At 57.0% G+C, this 15,656-nt stretch overlaps 2 protein-coding genes across 6 annotated transcripts; both read left to right on the forward strand.

Annotated features, from left to right (window-relative positions):
• The first annotated feature begins 18 nt into the window (after positions 1 to 18).
• Positions 19 to 10,529, forward strand: SHC1 (SHC adaptor protein 1). 5 transcript variants are annotated; one of them, XM_043455109.1, is made up of 13 exons: positions 19 to 172; positions 3,627 to 3,794; positions 4,349 to 4,419; positions 4,940 to 5,003; positions 5,162 to 5,281; positions 5,555 to 5,608; positions 5,799 to 5,850; positions 6,023 to 6,149; positions 7,101 to 7,299; positions 7,386 to 7,455; positions 7,537 to 7,671; positions 7,836 to 8,074; positions 8,892 to 10,529. In XM_043455109.1, exons 2-13 carry the CDS (start codon positions 3,630 to 3,632, stop codon positions 9,018 to 9,020), a joined length of 1,425 nt encoding a protein of 474 aa, XP_043311044.1. In that variant the 5' UTR covers positions 19 to 172; positions 3,627 to 3,629; the 3' UTR covers positions 9,021 to 10,529. The 5 variants fall into 5 exon arrangements, with proteins under 5 accessions (XP_043311044.1, XP_043311051.1, XP_043311033.1 ...); XM_043455116.1 differs by lacking the exon at positions 19 to 172 and adding an exon at positions 1,004 to 1,152; XM_043455098.1 differs by lacking the exon at positions 19 to 172 and adding an exon at positions 1,004 to 1,148.
• Positions 10,530 to 11,015: 486 nt separating this feature from the next.
• PYGO2 (pygopus family PHD finger 2) lies at positions 11,016 to 15,257 on the forward strand. The gene is made up of 3 exons (XM_043455129.1): positions 11,016 to 11,325; positions 11,789 to 11,838; positions 12,470 to 15,257. Exons 1-3 carry the CDS (start codon positions 11,223 to 11,225, stop codon positions 13,535 to 13,537), a joined length of 1,221 nt encoding a protein of 406 aa, XP_043311064.1. The 5' UTR covers positions 11,016 to 11,222; the 3' UTR covers positions 13,538 to 15,257.
• Positions 15,258 to 15,656: the final 399 nt, after the last annotated feature.

Consider the following 15,656-nt stretch of genomic DNA (forward strand, 5'->3'; position numbering starts at 1 on the left):
GGGACAATGAGGTAGAGGGTCAGGGGTTAGTGAGGCCGGAAGTGAGTGCAATAAAGTTTCTCCAGGGAGGCTGGGCCCGGGGAGAAAGTTGGAGCGGCGACCTGAGGAGGCAGTGGCGTGATCCGGAACCAAATCGGCCCGCGGTGCGGTGCGGAGACTCCATGAAGCCCTGGTGAGTTGGGACATTTTTCTCCTTAGGTGACCCACTCCTCCACCCCGGAACCCCTCTCCCGGGACCCTACTTCCGGTCTTCATTTACAAGTCCCGCCCCCTGCGACCCCCTCCCCGGAAGTCCCACCTCCCAACTTCAGGGGGCTCTCCGAACCCCGACTTATTTTCTGTTTATTGTCCCCAATCCTACCCTGTCGTCCAACTTTCCTGGAAGTCCCACCCCCAGACATGCTTTCAAACCCCTGCGTTAGTCCTTCCGATTCCCCGAAACCCCGCCTCCTCGAGACGATTCTCCGCTAACCCCTGTCTGTCAAAAGCCTAGCTCCCAAAAGGGCAGAACCCTGCTACTCAAAAAACTATTCGAATTCGTGAGGCCACGCCTCCCTAAGGGTTCCGCCCCTTTAGAAGCCTCGCCCCTTCCTTAATCCACGTCGGATCGTCCAGAAGCCTCGCCTCCTGGGAGTCTCCGGTGCACGCGTCTTGAGGGGCCACGCCCCTTCAGGAGCGTTATCCCGGTTGGACCCTTGTCATCGCCTCAGGAACTTTGTCTTCAATCCCAGAAACTTCACGTGCTTGCGCTTCCTCGTTCCTTTTCTCTTTGGTGCCCTTGGCTTAGTTTTCCTGAGCTCTTAGGCTCAAACTGGGTAGGAAGTCAAAAGTTCCCATCTCTGACTCTGAGGAGTAAGAGATTAGAGGCAGCCCCTTTCCTCTCCCTTAGCCCGTTCCAAGGGTGGACCTACTTGAAGGGGGCTGGACTTGGGGTTTGGCACGAGAGTGGGAGGGAGACTTGCTCATAGATTCCCTGCCCCACTCCCTGAGTTTCCCTTCCCAGGACCGACTCCACCCCAGAAACAGCTGTTTGTCTCATACCTGTACGACGGGAGCTGGGTAGGGCCGTGAATTTGTCGATGTGTGACATGTGGGTGTGACAGAAGAGAAAGTTTTCTACCACCTGAAGACGGTGGCTTGGAATGGGTGTAGGTAACAGTGTCCTTTTTGCTGTTTGATTTTTTTTTTTTTTTTTAAGGGACTCTTCAGGCCCCACCACTTCTCTGGCTCTTCCCCTCCCCCAAACAGTTCTAGTCTGGGCATTTCTCCTGGTCCTGCTTGCCCAGCCTTCCCTGCTGGAAACATTCCTGAGGCTTTCGCCATTTCCTGCTACTTTCCGCCTATCTTGCCTCCTCCTCCCTGCTGGGCTGAGAAGCCACATGCAACTTCTTCCCCCTACCCAGTCGTTCAGATTCCCAGTTGCAATCTCCTTTCTTCCTCTGTAAATTTAAAGAGCCCTACTTCCTCTCTCTTTTCTAACCATGCCCACACCTGTTGGTCATTCCTTGTCTCTGGATTCTGCAGGCACCCGCAGAATGCCCACCTCTAAAGATGAGGATATCCTGGTGTGTGTTTGTATGTGTGTAGGGGGGGCGGTGAGGCTTTGGCAGAATACTTTCCTCATTCTCTCTGTTTCTGAGTTCTGAGGCCTTAGGAAACAGAGTGATAGATTTTCTTCTCAGGAGTGGTGCATGGAGTGGTAAAGCTCTCCTGGGTTGAGGACTATGGGGGCGGTGATAAGCACAGTATCTAACATGTTTTAATTGTCAGGGTTGTTAGTCACTGTAATCATGATAATTTGCATTTTTAAAAATATTCTGAAGTAAATTTAAAGATAGGCAATTCTGAGGTGAGCCTGGTGAGGGTATATGTGTCTTTTACTACTACTTTTTTTGGGTTGCTTTCTAACTTCCTCTGGCCCCCTGGAGCAGAGCTGTGGCAGGATGCTGTGGGTGGAAGGAATGAGTTTGGGACTGTTCCCTGTGTCCAGCCTCAATCCTCTTCTGGCACCCCTTTCTTATGAGCACAGATTTGTCTTCTGCCCCTCTGTCCCTTCCTGGCCACTTCTCTTGGAGAACTGTTGCACTGCCCCATCTCCTCCGGCCAGACTCTGCCCTTGGTATGAGGGGCATCATGCTCCGTGGTGGATACCTGCACTTTCCCTGGTCACTACTAAAGAGGAGGGGTATGTGTTCACCTGCAGGTCTAGGGATCTGACCTTAGTGTCAATGCTCTGGCCACCCCCCACCCCTTCTACCCTTGACAGCTTATTTGCCATAAAAGAGGGGGGCAGAAGAGTACTTGGCTTGGGCCTCTGCTCCTTGGCATGGTAGGCGCCATGCACGGAGAACAATCCTCCACCAAACTGTCCTCTGCTCCAGCTCCTGCCTGGTGGTTCCCTGACGTGCCACCAGGTTGGACTTTATTCCTCTTACTTTAACAGCTTTGCCTTTCCTCTTGGCCCCTCCCTGCATCCACTGGGACCATGTCCTTCCTTTTCCCATTTCTTTAGCTCCCTCCACAGCTGTGATAGCCAAGGAGGCTAATGGCCCAGGCTCCCTGGGGCCACCACCCCTCTGTGGGGCAGTGGTGGGGGGTGGCTGGGGCTGGAGGCTGAGGGAATTTGAGTGTTCAACCAGGACAGGAAGGGAATTGCTGAGCTCAGGGATCCCCTCCCTTTCCCACCCCCAACTGACTCTGTTTCCTCCCTCAGCCTACCCCCCACCCCCCACCACCCTCCCTCAGCTTCCTGCTCCCTTTGGCCTGCCCTGTCCGGTCTGGATTGATCCAGACCTCCTCTTATCGCCCTCCTTTCCTCCTCACTCCTCCATCCTTCCCTCCCACTCCCACTTTACTCCTCCCCCAATTACTTGTTTGTACGGTTGGGTGGGGGGATCAGGCAGTGGGGCATGGATCGCTCTGCCAGGCAGCGAGAGTTCTGGGTTGGGGCAGTGTTGGGGGCTCAGCCCCTCAGAGCCTGTGAGTCAGCACTGTCCTCGGGATTGGTCTCTCCCCTTAGCTCCCCGCCCCTGGGGAGGAGCCAGGCAGCTCTAGGTCCAGCCTGTTCTCCTCTCAGCCTGAGAAGAGGCTCCACGCTGGGCGGGGATGGGGCCTGAAACTGTCTGGGTCTGAGCCGGGGAAGCCAGAGCTACTTGTCCCTCTCCCTCCCCAGGACCCTTGAGATCCCTGGGCCATAGAGGTCCGATCAGGCTAAGGGCCTGGGATGCCCCCTGCCTGGCCCCCTTGCCCTGACTGGCAGGGGGGCCAGGCTGGGCAGCAGCCTCCCTCTCACTCCAGCCATGGATCTCCTGCCCCCCAAGCCCAAGTACAACCCACTTCGGAATGAGTCTCTGTCATCGCTGGAGGAGGGGGCTTCAGGGTCCACCCCACCGGAGGAGCTGCCATCCCCATCAGCCTCATCCCTGGGGCCCATGCTACCACCTTTGCCTGGGGACGACAGTCCCACTACCCTGTGCTCCTTCTTCCCCCGGATGAGCAACCTGAAGCTGGCCAACCCAGCTGGGGGGCGCCCGGGGCCGAAGGGGGAGCCAGGAAGGGCAAACGAGGATGGGGAGGGGATCGTAGGGGCAGCCATGCTGGACTCAGGCCCCCTGCCCCTCCTCCAGGACATGAACAAGCTGAGTGGAGGCGGCGGGCGCAGGACTCGGGTGGAAGGGGGCCAGCTGGGGGGCGAGGAGTGGACTCGCCACGGGAGCTTTGTCAATAAGCCCACCCGGGGCTGGCTGCATCCCAACGACAAAGTCATGGGACCCGGGGTTTCCTACTTGGTTCGGGTGAGTGAACATCCTCCCTCCCACTCCCTCGTGGACCTCTCCAGTTCCTCTGCTTACTAATCTCTCTCCTTTCCCCTGCTCTTCCCCAGCACTCCCTTGATTCTGGTGTCCTGTTTCTTAAACCTTTCTTGCCCCTTCTCCAATTCTCTAGCCTCTTCCCTTCCAGCTCTGTCTGGGGCCCCTTCCTTCTTGTGACTCCCCTACCCCCACCCCGCCAGGCTTAGCACAAAGCCCAGCACAAGCCCTTAGTGAGTGTCGGCATGAGTGACTCTTGACTATCCCCTCCGGTCTCCTCCCCGCTTTCTGGAGAGGCACTCCATCCCACCCAGTGCCCATCACTCCTCCCAGATTCTCTTCCCACAGGCATGAGGTCTGCCTAGCTTGCCCTTCTCTCTTTGCCCCTCTTGTCCTGCATGTTGTGGGATATATCCATGGGCAGTGGGCAGAACTTCTTCATCTTTACTTCCCTGAGGGACCAAGGAAGGAGAAGTCCTAGGGCCCTTTGTGAAGAGGTGGGGGGAGGTGGCTTACCGGTGTCCTGTCCCTCCCCTCAGTACATGGGCTGTGTGGAGGTCCTGCAGTCAATGCGCGCCCTCGACTTCAACACCCGGACTCAGGTCACCAGGTTAGTGGGGGTTGGGGGAGGAGGGTGGCAGTCCCAGGATTCACGAGGGGTGGGGAGAATGGGTCACTTGGTGGTGGTGATGGCTTTTCTTTGGGTGGTAAAGAGGGTTGAGAGAAAGTTAGGGAAATGAGTCTAAGTCTTAATGTAAAGGGGCAACTCTGACCTGGCTCCTTCTTATTATCCAGCCCCGGGAATTGTGGGGGAGGTGGCAGAGGCAGCTGGCAGCTAGAGCTGGAGTGGAAGATGCGGGTAGATGGAAGGTTGCTGCTGCCTTTGGGAAGGGGATGGGACATTTGGTAGCTGGAAGAGGGTGGGGCCAGACCCATTGAGGCCCTAACCCAATCAGCCAGGAAGCGGCCTCTCAGTGTCATCAAATATTAAAGGCCCTTAATTCAATCCACCACGACAAAGAGCCTGGAGTGCCCCTGGAGTCTGGCCTGGCCTTCCCCTCCCCCAGCACTGTGGCAGTCCCAGCCGAGTGGGAGGCAGGCTCTGGGTCTGAGTATCCCTCTTTCCCCAGGGAGGCCATCAGTCTGGTGTGTGAGGCTGTGCCGGGTGCTAAGGGGGCAACAAGGAGGAGAAAGGTACCTGGGGTCGGTGGGGCTAGGGATGCTGGGAGATGTGGAGGAGCAGGGGGAAGGCTAGTATGGGGCAGGTGGGGAGAAGTCCAGAAGGCAGGAGTGTGGGGGTTTCCTGGTGTGGGGGGCCCCCCAGCTTCTGAGACCCTTGGGCCCTTCCCTAGCCCTGTAGCCGTCCACTCAGCTCCATTCTGGGGAGGAGTAACCTGAAATTTGCTGGAATGCCAATCACTCTGACCGTCTCCACCAGCAGCCTCAACCTCATGGCCGCAGACTGCAAACAGGTTGGTGGGGTGAGGCGGCAGGGGGGTGGGCAGAAACATTGATGGGAGGGCTAAACGAGAACTTGGTTATGAGGGCAAGGCACTGGTAGAGAAGGCCTGGGAGCAGTAGAACAGTAGGGAAGGCAGAGATGAGGAGAACATGCGTTGAGAAGCCAGAAGGATGAGACTGGGACACCAGGGTCTTGGGCCAGTGGTGGGTGGTGCCCAGTGGACCCTGAGGCTGCCTGATGCCCATCATTCCCTTCCTTCTCCATCCTCTGCCCTAACCCTCAGATCATCGCCAACCACCACATGCAGTCCATCTCGTTTGCATCCGGCGGGGACCCGGTGAGTTGGGGAATGGAGCTCAGGTGGTGGGAGGAGAGTAAGGGGCTAGGGATTGGGAGGACACTGGCAAGAGAAGCAAGCCTGCTAGGACTGAGGCAGTGTCTGAGAAAGACTGGGCTTGAAGGGGTCAGGAGTGGTGTGGGGCTGTACAGTTTAGCTAACTGGCCTCTTCTGACTCTTTCCACCCCAGGACACAGCCGAATATGTCGCCTATGTTGCCAAAGACCCAGTGAATCAGAGAGGTGAGGTGTGAATGGGGAGCACTGGGTGGGGCTGGCTGTCCAAGGGGCAGGTGAGCAGGACCCAGGGGGCCCTCATGCCAAGGACAGAGGCCGAGGGCCCTGTCTGCGCCTCCTCCCAGCCCCACAGTCCCCCCACCGCCCAGCTCCCTAATAGCCTCTGCTGCGCCCCCAGCCTGCCACATCCTGGAGTGTCCCGAAGGGCTCGCTCAGGACGTCATCAGCACCATCGGCCAGGCCTTCGAGCTTCGCTTCAAACAGTACCTCAGGAACCCGCCCAGGCTCGTTACCCCCCACGACAGGTGCGTGGGCAAGGCGGTGGGGGGTGGGTAGCCCCCTCCCAGGGGCCCTAGACCAGAACTGGAAAAGGAGGCCTGCTCTTCCCACACTCCAGCTCAGAAAAGGGCAGGGAAGGAAATAACCTGAGTGCCCCTGCTTCCTGCTATTCTTAAGTTTCCTGTGGCCGGCAGGAAGGTGTTCCGTGGCCCTGCCCGCTGCAGGGCCAGCTCTTCCCGTCGGGTGCCCGTGGCGGAGCTGCAGTGCGGGACATCCAGCTCTTCCCTGGCTAGATGGGCTTCTCTTTTCCCAGCCGTCTCGTTTCTGGTCTGTCCTTTTGTGCTTCTCTCCGTATGTAGTTTAGTTCTTCACATTCTTGCCTCTAGAAGCCATCAAGAATTTGGGTGAGGGAGGATGGCTCTTTCCTGAGATGGTCACATTTCCCACCTCAGACCAGGAGGATTGAGTGTTTAGAGGAGGTGTTAGAATATTCTGGAGCACCCCCTCCCTGGTACTTGGTGCTCCCGCTCCCTCTTGGGAGACCGCATGACGACCAAGGGCATGATGTTAAGTCCAAATCTGACTTGACATTCTGCTCCACCAGTAGTAGTGCTTGTTCAGTCGCTAAGTTGTGTCCAGCTCTTTGTGACCCCATGGACTGCAGCACGCCAGGCTTCCCTGTCCTCCACTGTCTCCCGAAGTTTGCTCAAACTCATATCCATCTAGTCGGTGATGCTATCCGACCATTTCTTAGTTGTGTGACCAAAATCTTTTTATCCCTGATGATCATTTTCCTCACCTAAAAAACTGGAGAAGGAAACAGTATCTGGTTTATCAGTTGTCCAGGGAATGAAATGATTATATATGAAACACCCAGCCTCAGGCCTACCCCTCAGGGAATGCCCAATACGTGACCGCTGTTCTGATCTCCCTCCGTCCTGCCATCCATGCTCCTTTCTCCCTCCTGTCTCTCTCAGGATGGCTGGCTTTGATGGCTCAGCTTGGGATGAGGAGGAGGAAGAGCCCCCTGACCATCAGTACTATAATGACTTCCCGGGGAAGGAACCACCTCTTGGGGGTGTGGTGGACATGAGGCTTCGGGAAGGAGCCCTCCCAGGGGCTGCTCGACCCACTCCACCCAGTGCCCAGACCCCCAGCCACCTGGGAGCCACGCTGGTAAGTTGCTTGGATGGAGGCGGGCGGGGCTTGGATGGGAGCAGCTGGTTAGGGCCTCTGGCCTCACTCTGTCTTGGTCCCTTCAGCCTGTGGGGCAGCCTGCTGGGGGAGACCCAGAAGCCCGCAAACAGATGCCGCCCCCACCACCCTGCTCAGGTACGAAGGGAACTGAGGGGGCAGAGTGGGGACTGAGAAGCGGGGGGCGGGGGTGGCACTCTAAAGCCTCCGTTTCCTCAGCAGGCAGAGAGCTCTTTGATGACCCCTCCTATGTCAACGTCCAGAACCTAGACAAGGCCCGGCAAGCAGGGGCTGGGGCCGGGCCCCCCAATCCTGCCATCAATGGCAGTGCACCCCGAGACCTCTTTGACATGAGTGAGTGTGCCTGTCGCCTTTCTGTGTCTCCGTCTTCCCACTTGGTTCCTCCTCTTCTCCTGCCTCTCTGCTCTTTCCTTCCTGGCCTCCCCTCCCTAAAGGCCTGGGTCCTGAGCATAGGGTTGTGTCAGCTGCCTCTCCTAGCCCTCTCTCTGTATCCCCAGAGCCCTTTGAAGATGCCTTGCGAATGCCTCCACCTCCCCAGTCAATAGCCATGGCTGAGCAGCTCCGAGGGGAGCCCTGGTTCCACGGGAAGCTGAGCCGGCGAGAGGCCGAGGCACTGCTACAAGTCAACGGGGACTTCTTGGTGCGGGAAAGCACGACCACGCCGGGCCAGTACGTGCTCACCGGCCTGCAGAGTGGGCAGCCAAAGCACCTGCTCCTGGTGGACCCTGAGGGTGTGGTGAGTGTGGCAGGGGTGTAGGTGGGCACAGCAGAAAGGAAGGTCCAGTATCCTACCTGTGGCTCTGTTCCTGCCTCACTGCTTCCTTGACTTTTGTCTGCTGGGCACCTCTGTCTGGGCCTACCCTGTTCTCAAGGGGTCTGGCATCTCCCTCGTCTAGTGGTTTAGGGTTCCTTCCCTTCTCACATCCCTCACCTGAGCTGTATTCCCTTCAGTCCTTGCCAGTCCCCCAACCTTATGCCCTCGAGAGCTAGAAAGTGGTCATCTTACTAGTCCCTCTTTTGACAAATAAGGAAACCATCCTTCAGAAGTTGTAGTGTTCTTTGTCAGATGTCTGGAGGCTAAATATCCCAAAACTTTTCACAGGATGAGCCAGGGGCCTCCCCAGCTCCTCCAGACTCAGGGATCAGACCAGAGTCCTGTCTCCTGTCTGCACTGCCTCCTGCCCCTCATAACTTTGGTCTTGTTTCTACAGCAATCTCAGCCTCCTTTGCGTGTCTGTTTTTGTACTGTGTATCCTCTTCTGAGACATAGCACCTTCCTCCAGGTCAAGGAAGGAGTAGCTAGCCTTCAGTTTCACGACTTCTGGGCTGATGTCTGTTCTGCCTTTTCCCAGTTCACTGACTTGCCCATTCCCACAGCTGTCTCCAGCTTCTCTTTCTAGAGAAGCCTCAATGATCAGGACCGAGGGCCCTCCCTCTGCTGCCATCTTTTTCTCCTGCCTCAACCCTCTTGAATATCCCAGCTTCCTCGGCCTTGGATATAGGCTTTATCTGACCCTTCACCTGAATTGACCTTCTCCCTTCCCACTCCCCAGGTTCGGACAAAGGATCACCGCTTTGAAAGTGTCAGTCACCTCATCAGCTACCACATGGACAATCACTTGCCCATCATCTCTGCGGGCAGCGAACTGTGTCTCCAGCAGCCTGTGGAGCGGAAACTGTGACCTGTCCCAGTGCTCTCTCAGAAGATGCCCTGCGGTCCCTTCCACCCTGTTCCCTGACTCTTAGGACCTCACATGGGAGTGTTCATGGGCTTGCCCTTGTGTAGGACTGGGGATACTGTGGACACTGGGTTCAGCATGCAGCTGAGAGAGACGGTTTGAGTCAGGAACCAGGGGTAGGGTCCTGCTTCTCCCCAGACCTCACCAAAGTATTAATGTACAGAGTGGCCTCCTTCCCTGGGCCTTGCCTGTGCCAACTTGATACCCCCTTCCCCAAGGTGGGTGCTAGAGGCCTGGGCAGGATGCCTCCTGGTGATGGAAGATGTTCTGTGGTGATAGGCCCTGCGGAGCAATCACCCTTCCAGGGAAGGGGAACTGAATCATACCTTTCGTCTACCCCTGGGCTCAGGGTACCCCAGACTCCTCTCAACAACCCTCCCTCCCAGCGTTTAAACTTTGTGCCTTTGACCATCTCCTAGGTCTGAAGATATTTTATGCAAAGAGTTCTTGGGCCCCTGAAGTCAAGGATGGGGCTGCTGACAGCTTGGCTTCTGGGACCCGGGCCTGTCCTTGCTCAGCACCTCCTCCAGTTCAGGTGGGGCAAACAGAGGCGGGAGTAGCAGCTGCCCCTCTTCCTGGGATATGCAGCCCTTAGAGACTGCCTCAGAGCCCCGCTCTCAGCCAGGGGGGAGATGGGCCCCTCCTTGCTCAGTGCCTCCTGGCCGGGGCCCCTCACCCAGGGCTCTGTATATACATTTCGTAAGCCCACCCCTCCCATGTTGCATGCATGTTATACTCTACAGCCAAAGTTCAGCCCTTCCTCCTGGCCTCTGTCCTGCCTCCCCCTGCAGGGGTGGTGGGGGGATGACGGAGCTGTCATCCCAACAGGAATTTGTAGAGGTGGGAACAGGGGCATTGAGACTTTAAAGCAGTAGACAATCCCCAGATACCATCGGTAGGTTTGGAACTGCGTTTATTTTTTATTTTATATGCGTATATTTTAGGGCTGTAGATTTACTTTCCTAATTTGATTTCCATAGCTTATTCCTGAGCACAAAATGATAATAATCGATGACATTTATACATCACCTCTTTGACTTTTTCAAAGCCCTTTTACGACTATTGGCATTTTCCTCACCCCGGCCTGTGGGGCAGTTGGAACCGGTAGCATTATCTTTTTCTACCAGAGAGACCCAAAGAAGTGGAGTGGAAGCTAGGACTAGAGAAACTTGGCCCTCCCACCGCGAGGCGGGGAGGCAGAAGTTTGGCTGTTAGTTTCACACGAGGCGAGGCGGGGGGTCGCGGTTATTGAATCCCTTCTCCCTTCTCCAGGCCGCGCCCTGCAGCAGCAACAGAGGAGCCGGTCCTGCTCTGTCTTTAGGCCTTGTAGATAAGGGAGAGTGGACTATCTAAGTCCTCGCCTCCCTTTTTTTCTTTTCTTTTTGTTTGGATGTTTTCACGGGTCTCACTTATACCAAAGGGAAAGAATCATTAAAGTCCATATTTCTTCTACCTCGGCCTCTAGGTCTCTGTCTCAGCTTATTGTTGGCTCTGGGCGCCCCCCACGGCAGGAGGGGAGGCGGGAGGCCGGACTCGGACTCGGCCTCACCTGGACTCGCTCGGGTCGGGCTCGAGTGAGAACTTAGGGATTCGCGTAGGAGGGTGCGGCGCGGTGGGGCGTGCGGGGCCACCATCCCAGGGGATGTTCATGTCTGCAGCGGGGACCGAGGCGGGGTGGGATCGCGGACGGCATGACCCCAGGCGGCTCGGGCCAGCGTGCACCCCTGCGGGGGCACCTCGGCCCGGGATGGTACGGCCCAGCCGCACGCCTCAGCTGCCGTCTCCCCTAGTCAGCCCGCACGCAGCGCTCCCGGGCTGGAAACGGCCTCCCCCAGGCTTGCACCTTGGTACGGCCCAACCCGCCCAGCGCTCGGGGGAGGGTCTGGCCCGGGCCTCGCTCCCCCTCCTCGCCGAGCGCAGTGGTGGCTGCCACGCCGAATTCCGCTTCCTGTGGCTGCGGCCGCTGGCGGGCGGTGAGGCCGGGAGAGCGTGCAGTTGGCACCGCGGCTCCGCACCCCAGCCTCGCCGCACCTCGGGCTTGCTGCCGCGCGGGGGCCTACGCCGCCCCTGCCTTCCCTTCTGGGCCATGGTGCAACCCGAGGGCGCGTCTGTCCCCCGCCGCTGCTGACCCGGGTCCCCCACTCCATGGCCGCCTCGGCGCCGCCCCCACCGGACAAGCTGGAGGGAGGTGGCGGCCCCGCACCGCCCCCTGCGCCGCCCAGCACCGGGAGAAAACAGGGCAAGGCCGGTGAGAACGCGGAGGGGGCTGGGGCTGGCGAGGCTCAGAACTCTTGGACCTTGGAGGGAGGGCTGGTGGGCTGGGGAGGTGGCGGTTCTCAGGCTGAGGGCCCTGAAGAGGGGAGGCTCAGTGGAAAGGATAGGTGGGTGAAGCCCTCCAGGAGTTGGGGACGAGGGGTCATGACTGCCGATCCTAGAGTTTGGGGCACCTGGAATGAAGGAGCCACTTGGGAGTCTGAGGCTATCGAGAGATGGGGACGTCTCTCATTTAAAGGAAAAGGCAGCTGAGAGTGTAGCATCCCATTTATTCTTCATAGTGTACCTTTGTTAGTATCTAACAAAGTAGGTACTAAGTAAATAAACAAGAGTATAGTGAAGTTAGGAGAGTCTCCTGGATCATCATGGTTGGGAGAAAGGATGTTGGGGAAACCTCAGGGAAACTTGTTTGTGTCTGCCTTCTACTGCCTTTCCAGGTCTGCAAATGAAGAGCCCAGAAAAGAAGCGAAGGAAGTCAAATACTCAGGTGAATGGTGGTTGGTTGTGGGGGTAATTTCTGGTAGCCCCTTCGGGTTCTCTGTTCTGCCACCCCGATGTCTTCATCTTGCATCAGCTGCAGGGAGAAGAGAAAGTTGTCTTTCTTATTCCTTTTCTGGTCCTTTCCTTCAGCTTTATAACATTTTGGGAGTAGGGTGGGGATGAGATGATTTGACCAGAGATTTTATCAGCGGGGATTAGAGTCGTCCTCTCCCCTTTTTGTCCTGCTCTGGTTCCCCCACGATGATAACAGCTATCACTTGCTGAAACTTTTCTAAGTACCAGGGATTGTGCTAAAAGGCTTCCACAGTTTTGGGAGATAGGCATTGTCACAGTTTTACAGATGAGAAACCTGAGGCTTAACCATGTTCCATGCCTGCTCCAGGGCTTTGAGGTTACTCAGTGTCAGAACGAGGATTCCAGTTTAGTTCTGCCTGTTTTCAAAACAGTGACTGCACCTTGCAGGTTGTGCCCTCCATTCTGTTTTGTTGTTGCACTCTAAGATCCATCTGAACTGGCCGGGACCAGCCTCTAAAACTGTGTACTGTGTTTCTGGTGCTCTCTTGGTTTAGCTCTGGGTCTCCCTCCATGATCCTCTTTCCCTCATCTTTTTCCCCCAGGGCCCTGCGTACTCGCACCTGACGGAGTTTGCACCACCCCCAACTCCCATGGTGGACCACCTGGTTGCATCCAACCCTTTTGAGGATGACTTCGGAGCCCCTAAGGTGGGGGGCGCAGCCCCTCCATTCCTTGGCAGTCCCGTCCCCTTTGGGGGCTTCCGTGTCCAGGGGGGCATGGCAGGTCAGGTACCCCCAGGATATGGCACTGGGGGTGGAGGAGGTCCTCAGCCTCTTCGTCGACAGCCACCCCCTTTCCCTCCCAGCCCCATGGGCCCTGCTTTCAACATGCCCCCCCAGGGCCCTGGCTATCCACCCCCAGGTAACATGAATTTTCCCAGCCAACCCTTCAACCAGCCTCTGGGTCAGAACTTTAGCCCACCTGGTGGGCAGATGATGCCAGGCCCAGTGGGGGGATTTGGCCCCATGATCTCACCCACCATGGGACAACCTCCCAGAGGGGAGCTAGGCCCCCCTTCTCTCCCCCAACGCTTTGCCCAGCCAGGGGCCCCTTTTGGCCCTTCTCCTCTCCAGAGACCTGGTCAGGGGCTCCCCAGCTTGCCTCCCAACACAAGTCCCTTCCCTGGTCCGGACCCTGGCTTTCCTGGCCCTGGTGGTGAGGATGGAGGGAAGCCTTTAAATCCCCCTGCGCCCACTGCTTTTCCCCAGGAGCCCCACTCAGGCTCCCCGGCTGCTGCTGTTAATGGGAATCAGCCCAGTTTTCCTCCAAACAGCAGTGGGCGGGGTGGGGGCACTCCAGATGCCAACAGCCTGGCACCCCCTGGAAAGGCAGGTGGGGGCTCAGGACCCCAGCCTCCCCCAGGCCTGGTGTATCCATGTGGTGCCTGTCGGAGCGAGGTGAATGACGACCAAGATGCCATTCTCTGTGAGGCCTCCTGCCAGAAGTGGTTCCACCGTGAGTGCACGGGCATGACTGAGAGCGCCTATGGGCTGCTGACCACCGAGGCCTCTGCTGTCTGGGCCTGCGATCTCTGCCTCAAGACCAAGGAGATTCAGTCTGTCTACATCCGCGAGGGCATGGGGCAGCTGGTGGCCGCTAACGATGGGTGATGCTGGCGAGGGGCCCAGGGAAGTGCACATGTTCCTCCCTGCTCTTCCAGGGTGATTGCCTTCTTGTCTGGCTCTTGGTCCTGGTTTCCATCGGCTTCCCATCCCCATGGGGCAGAAACCCAGTGGCTCCTGGGGGCAGAAAAAGGAACTGAGGTGGGCAGGCAGAAGAGCCTGTATCTCTCACTCGTGTGGAAACTTACGCATTGAGATCTACAGAGGTTCAGGAAACCAAAGCCCTGCCAAGCAGAGCCACTTTTGGTGGCTATCTCTGGAAACCCAGGGGTATGGCTGCAAGAGGAAAGAGGCTGGAGGAAGATCCGAAGGGCAGGGGTGTCCCCTCTACAGATGATGGATGCCCCCAACACCTGTGCCTAACATGCCTCTCTAGCTCCACAGCTCCAGCCTTAGTGTTTGGAGTCCAGTATTAAAGATTTCTGGCCAGAAGAGTTGGGGTCTCTTCCCATCTCTGCGGTAGCCCTTTCATGGGCTCTGGGAGATAGCTTTAGGGAATAAATGGAGATTTTCCCCTTTTCCTACCTTCCCCTTGTCTCTTTCACCTGTCCAACTCGTCCCCCTTCAGAAACCAAATAGCTTGAAGAAGCAGGAGAGTACGTGGCTATGGCAGTTCTTGGTGATCTGGGGCTTGGAGACAGTAGGTAAGATGCTGTCAGGACATATTTCCCTCATACCAAAGTCACTGGTCCTTTCTCAGCCTCTCTTGTGCTTTTCCCCTAATGACCATGTTTTTGCCAAAAATTGGGATGTGTGGTCTGACAGACCAGAATATTTGACATTCAGACTGTCCTGGAAGCCCAGATTCTGTGGTTGTACACCCCTCCTCTCCGCCTAAGCGCTGGTCTTCAACTTCTGGCCTCGAGTTCCCTGCCTTGCTGGAAGGAAAGCTTGAAAAGGCGCAGAGCCCTTATACCTCATTTTTTCTCCTGATAAAAGGATTCCTGTCAGAGCCTGTGGGGAGTCTGCAGGACCCTCATTGCTGCGGTACTAGAATGCAGTCCAGAGCCTGGATGTTTTTGCTCCCCTCTCTTCCTGCTGTTCTATCTTCTCTGGCCTGGTGATCGAGCTGTTCTCATCCTTCTCAGCCAAAATCTGTGCCAGGGCGTTATTTTTTATGTTTTAAGCACTGCCTGCCAGAGATGGGCCTGGGGCCCCACAAGGAGCCCCTCACAGCTGCACGCTCTTCCCTACAGCTCTTCCCTACAGCTCCCGCACACATTCCTCAAGTTGGGTAGGGAAGGCAGGCTAGGGGTGTGGCCCTGAGAGGGGCTGGAGGTCCTCTGCCCCCACTTCTCCTGGGACGTTATACGTGTGAAGAGAAGACCGGTATACTGCAGAACTCTTGCCTTCCCCGGGTGGAGCATGCGGCCTTCCCGGCTGTGCGACAGAAGGGAGTGGCCTCTGGGCTTCTCTTCCAGTGTTACTGCCATCCAACAGCAGAGATGGCAACCCCCTCACTGCTCAACTTTGTGTTGTGTTTGTGGTTCTGTTTGCCCCTCTTTTTATCTGTTGATGTTTTTGTGGTCTCCCCCCCCTCACCCGCCCTGCATTTTGTAAGATGGCTCCTGGCCAGGGATGGGGTGGGGGGCGGTGTCTGGTCAATCCCTCCCTCTCATGCCACTGCTTTTTGGAAGAAAGTGGGGCGGCAGAGATGTGGGGAAAGTTTTGTATGGTTGGATTAATAAAATGACTTGGAAGATCCACACCCGGACTCCTTGGTGTTGGTGTGCACAAGGCTGGAATGAGTCAGTCACTGCTGGTGAGGATGGTTGGGGGGTGAGGACAGGGAACCCCCAGGGTCTCTGGAAGTGGCAATAGCAGGAAGAGTCAGGCCCCTGACCTGACCTAATACAAGCTGTGGAGCCTGGGGAGGCCTCTTTGCCCCACCGCTCCCTGTTTCCCTGCTGTGAGAAACAAGTTTCCTTTCTGAGCACATTCCTGGGCCAGGCCTAAAGCCAAGCAGGATCTTCGGCTCCAAGGCTTCAGGGTGACAACTGCCATTAGTGCTTCTCGGTGTAACGCCCCACTCCCACTCCTGAGTTAGGGGGTCAAGTGTAGCTCCAGGGGTGGGGGAAGGGGCTGCCCTGGTCTAGCAGATTGCATT

This window comes from Cervus canadensis, chromosome 2 (genome assembly GCF_019320065.1).
Source record: "Cervus canadensis isolate Bull #8, Minnesota chromosome 2, ASM1932006v1, whole genome shotgun sequence".
NCBI lineage: Eukaryota > Metazoa > Chordata > Mammalia > Artiodactyla > Cervidae > Cervus > Cervus canadensis.

Bases quoted from the DNA above. Each gene is read 5' to 3' on its own strand.
- SHC1 (XM_043455083.1), top strand. From the start codon at position 3,300: ATGGATCTCCTGCCCCCCAAGCCCAAGTACAACCCACTTCGGAATGAG. The intron at 5,282-5,554 runs GTTGGTGGGGTG...CCTAACCCTCAG, and splicing joins TGGCCGCAGACTGCAAACAG to ATCATCGCCAACCACCACAT. The intron at 7,300-7,385 runs GTAAGTTGCTTG...TGGTCCCTTCAG, and splicing joins GCCACCTGGGAGCCACGCTG to CCTGTGGGGCAGCCTGCTGG.
- PYGO2 (XM_043455129.1), top strand. From the start codon at position 11,223: ATGGCCGCCTCGGCGCCGCCCCCACCGGACAAGCTGGAGGGAGGTGGC. The intron at 11,326-11,788 runs GTGAGAACGCGG...CTGCCTTTCCAG, and splicing joins GAGAAAACAGGGCAAGGCCG to GTCTGCAAATGAAGAGCCCA. The intron at 11,839-12,469 runs GTGAATGGTGGT...TTTTTCCCCCAG, and splicing joins GAAGGAAGTCAAATACTCAG to GGCCCTGCGTACTCGCACCT.